The sequence below is a fragment of the Nicrophorus vespilloides genome, unplaced genomic scaffold (assembly GCF_001412225.1).
Source record: "Nicrophorus vespilloides isolate i.1.1-1 unplaced genomic scaffold, Nicve_v1.0, whole genome shotgun sequence".
Lineage (NCBI taxonomy): Eukaryota > Metazoa > Arthropoda > Insecta > Coleoptera > Silphidae > Nicrophorus > Nicrophorus vespilloides.
The window spans coordinates 34,011-37,334 of record NW_017096188.1 but is presented as its reverse complement, the minus strand read 5'-3'; the positions used below and the strand labels follow the sequence as shown (position 1 = coordinate 37,334).

At 33.5% G+C, this 3,324-nt stretch overlaps 1 protein-coding gene across 1 annotated transcript in view; it reads left to right on the top strand.

The window, feature by feature from the left end:
• Positions 1-3,019, top strand: part of LOC108569960 — a 4,525-nt gene extending 1,506 nt beyond the window's left edge. The window contains exons 4-7 of the mRNA XM_017931747.1: positions 1,939-2,159; positions 2,215-2,432; positions 2,491-2,753; positions 2,809-3,019. Coding sequence (XP_017787236.1) covers positions 1,939-2,159; positions 2,215-2,432; positions 2,491-2,753; positions 2,809-3,019 — 913 coding nt within the window. The remainder of the gene's footprint in view (positions 1-1,938; positions 2,160-2,214; positions 2,433-2,490; positions 2,754-2,808) is intronic.
• Positions 3,020-3,324: the final 305 nt, after the last annotated feature.

Here is a 3,324-nt window from a genome sequence, read left to right as displayed (position 1 = left end):
CCATTTTCCGTGTAAAAATTAAGTTTTTCATTTCACGAAAATCTTGAGAATTCAATTTCAATAGTTTTACGTAATACGTGTTGCCTAATTAATTGATATTAACTTATGCAATCCAATCAACAATCCAATTAGAAGGCATTACTTAATTGTTGTGATGGTTGCTTCAATTGACAAGTTCTGTTGTAGCAAAAAGATGGCGCTTCGATCGAATTTAACTAAAACTAACATAATTCACTTTATTTTCGTTCGTTTTGAATACCGTTTTCAGGTATCACCTTTACATGAAAAAACCGGAAGCTACAGCATTTCATCGTATTATTTAAAAACTTTGGATACTAATTGTCCGCATTTTAAGGGATTACCGGATTTCCCTCGATTTTCCGTGTAAAAATTACGTTTTGAAATTTCACGAAAATCTTGAGAATTCAATTTCAATAATCGAATTTAACTAAAACTAACATAATTCACTTTATTTTCGTTTTGAATACCGTTTGCAGGTATCACCTGTACATAAAAAACCGGAAGCTACAGCATTTTCATTGTATTATTTAAAAACTTTGGATACAAATTGTCCGCATTTTATTTGGATTACCGGATTTCCCTCCATTTTCCGTGTAAAAATTAAGTTTTTCATTTCACGAAAATCTTGAGAATTCAATTTCAATAGTTTTACGTAATACGTGTTGCCTACATTAATTGATATTAACTTATGCAATCTAATCAACAATCCAATTAGAAGACATTACTTAATTGTTGTGATGGTTGCTTTAATTGACAAGTTCTGTTGTAGCAAAAAGATGGCGCTTCGATCGAATTTAACTAAAACTAACATAATTCACTTTATTTTCGTTCGTTTTAAATACCGTTTTCAGGTATCACCTTTATATGAAAAAAACCGGAAGCTACAGCATATTCATCGTATTATTTAAAAACTTTGGATACTAATTGTCCGCATTTTAAGTGAATTACCGGATTTCCCTCGATTTTCCGTGTAAAAATTACGTTTTGAGAATTCACGAATATCTCGAGAATTCAATTTCAATAATCTTAGGCAATACGTGTTGCCTATATTAATTGATATTAACTTATGCAATCCAATCAACAATCCAATTAGAAGGCATTACTTAATTGTTGTGATGGTTGCTTCAATTGACAAGTTCTGTTGTAGCAAAAAGATGGCGCTTCGATCGAATTTAACTAAAACTAACATAATTCACTTTATTTTCGTTCGTTTTGAATACCGTTTTCAGGTATCACCTTTATATGATAAAACCGGAAGCTACAGCATTTTCATCGTATTATTTAAAAACTTTGGATACTAATTGTCCGCATTTTAAGTGGATTACCGGAATTCCCTCCACTTTCCGTGTAAAAATTACGTTTTTCATTTCACGAAAATCTTGAGAATTCAATTTCAATAGTCTTAGGCAATACGTGTTGCCTATATTAATTGATATTAACTTATGCAATCCAATCAACAATCCAATTAGAAGGCATTACTTAATTGTTGTGACGGTTGCTTCAATTGACAAGTTCTGTTGTAGCAAAAAGACGGCGCTTTGATCGAATTGAACTAAAACTAACATAATTCACTTTATTTTCGTTCGTTTTGAATACCGTTTGCAGGTATCACCTTTACATGAAAAAACCGGAAGCTACAGCATCTTCATCCTATTATTTAAAAAAATTACGTTTTTCATTTCACGAAAATCTTGAGAATTCAATTTCAATAGTTTTACGTAATACGTGTTGCCTACATTAATTGATATTAACTTATGCAATCCAATCAACAATCCAATTAGAAGGCATTACTTAATTGTTGTGATGGTTGCTTCAATTGACAAGTTATGTTAAAACAAAAAGATGGCGCTTTGATCGAATTTAACTAAAACTAACATAATTCACTTCATTTTCGTTCGTTTTTAATACCGTTTTCAGGTATCACCTTTATATGAAAAAACCGGAAGCTACAGCATCTTCATCGTATTATTTAAAAACTTTGGATACAAATTTATGGACGGCGAGTATAACTCTACTCTTAACCTTCGGATTCATCCTTTGCTTAACCAACAAACTAACCAATAGACTCGGATATGGAAATCGAGATTTAGCCATATCCACGTGTCTGTTCACAGTGTTCAGCGGATTATTAAACCAAGGCAAGATTTTCCGCGCAATATATATATTTATTTCTATTTTTGATTGATGTTTTAGGTTACGACCCGGGGGTGAAGAGCACTTCAGCGCGCATCCAAGTGCTTACGTGTTTGCTCTTCGGATTCCTACTGTATTCGGCGATGAACGCGGTTCTTGTTGCGCAATTGGCGAGCTACGAATTCGCGCTTCCTTTCAAATCGCTCGAAGAAGTTTCAATAAAAAGAACGCATTCGATTTGCGTCCGCACCAACAGCTTTGTCTACAATGATTTCATTGTAATTGATGTTAAAATTCTTCAATTTCTTTTTGTATACAAATAAATTCAATTTTCAGGACTCTAATCGTAGCTTAAGTCCTGAATGGAAAGGATTGGTTAATGGTCCCGGTTGTTTAGATTTGAACGATCAGAAGAACGTCGCTCCGGTTCTTTGCAGAGATAATGTCGTTGTTTTGGAGAGTCGAACTGTTATTTCTACAGTTAGACGCAGATTTCCGATTTCTTGCGAAATCGCTTACCTCAAAGATAAACTTTTCGTTAAACCCAATTCATTTTTGATGCTCAAAACTTTCCCACTCAAAAACATCATACAAATGGAGTTAAGTAGACACCAAAACCTACGCTTATTAATCTAAATTGATTGAGTTTTTCAGGATACAGAAATTAGCGGATTTCGGTATGCTGAAACGCATACAACAGCATTGGGTTTCCGATCCGGAAAATGAAAAGTCTATAGATCAAATCACGTTTTCCCAAGTCACAATTCACCACGTCTGCAGCATACTCATCCTGCTCTTAACTACAATCGGAGTTAGTCTAATCATTCTCACAGTCGAGATAATTTATAGCAAATACTGCAACTGAATTTGTCGAAATCAACAATAACAGCAATAAGTGCCATCTGCCTTATAAACACTATAACTATTATAAAATTAAAGGTTAAGTATATATGTCAAATGTCAAGCTACATGACATGACATGACAGCTACAAAGTACTTTTGTTACAAATCTGTGATTAAAGTTGCCTATATATTTGTAATTATACTCATTACGAACGGAAAAGTAAAGTGATTGTAGTTGCCTATACAAATTATCATACCGGAAACAAAGCTTTTGTCATCGTTCGTTTGTTACAGCCAAATTTCCGACATAACCTCTCCTTTGTCTCG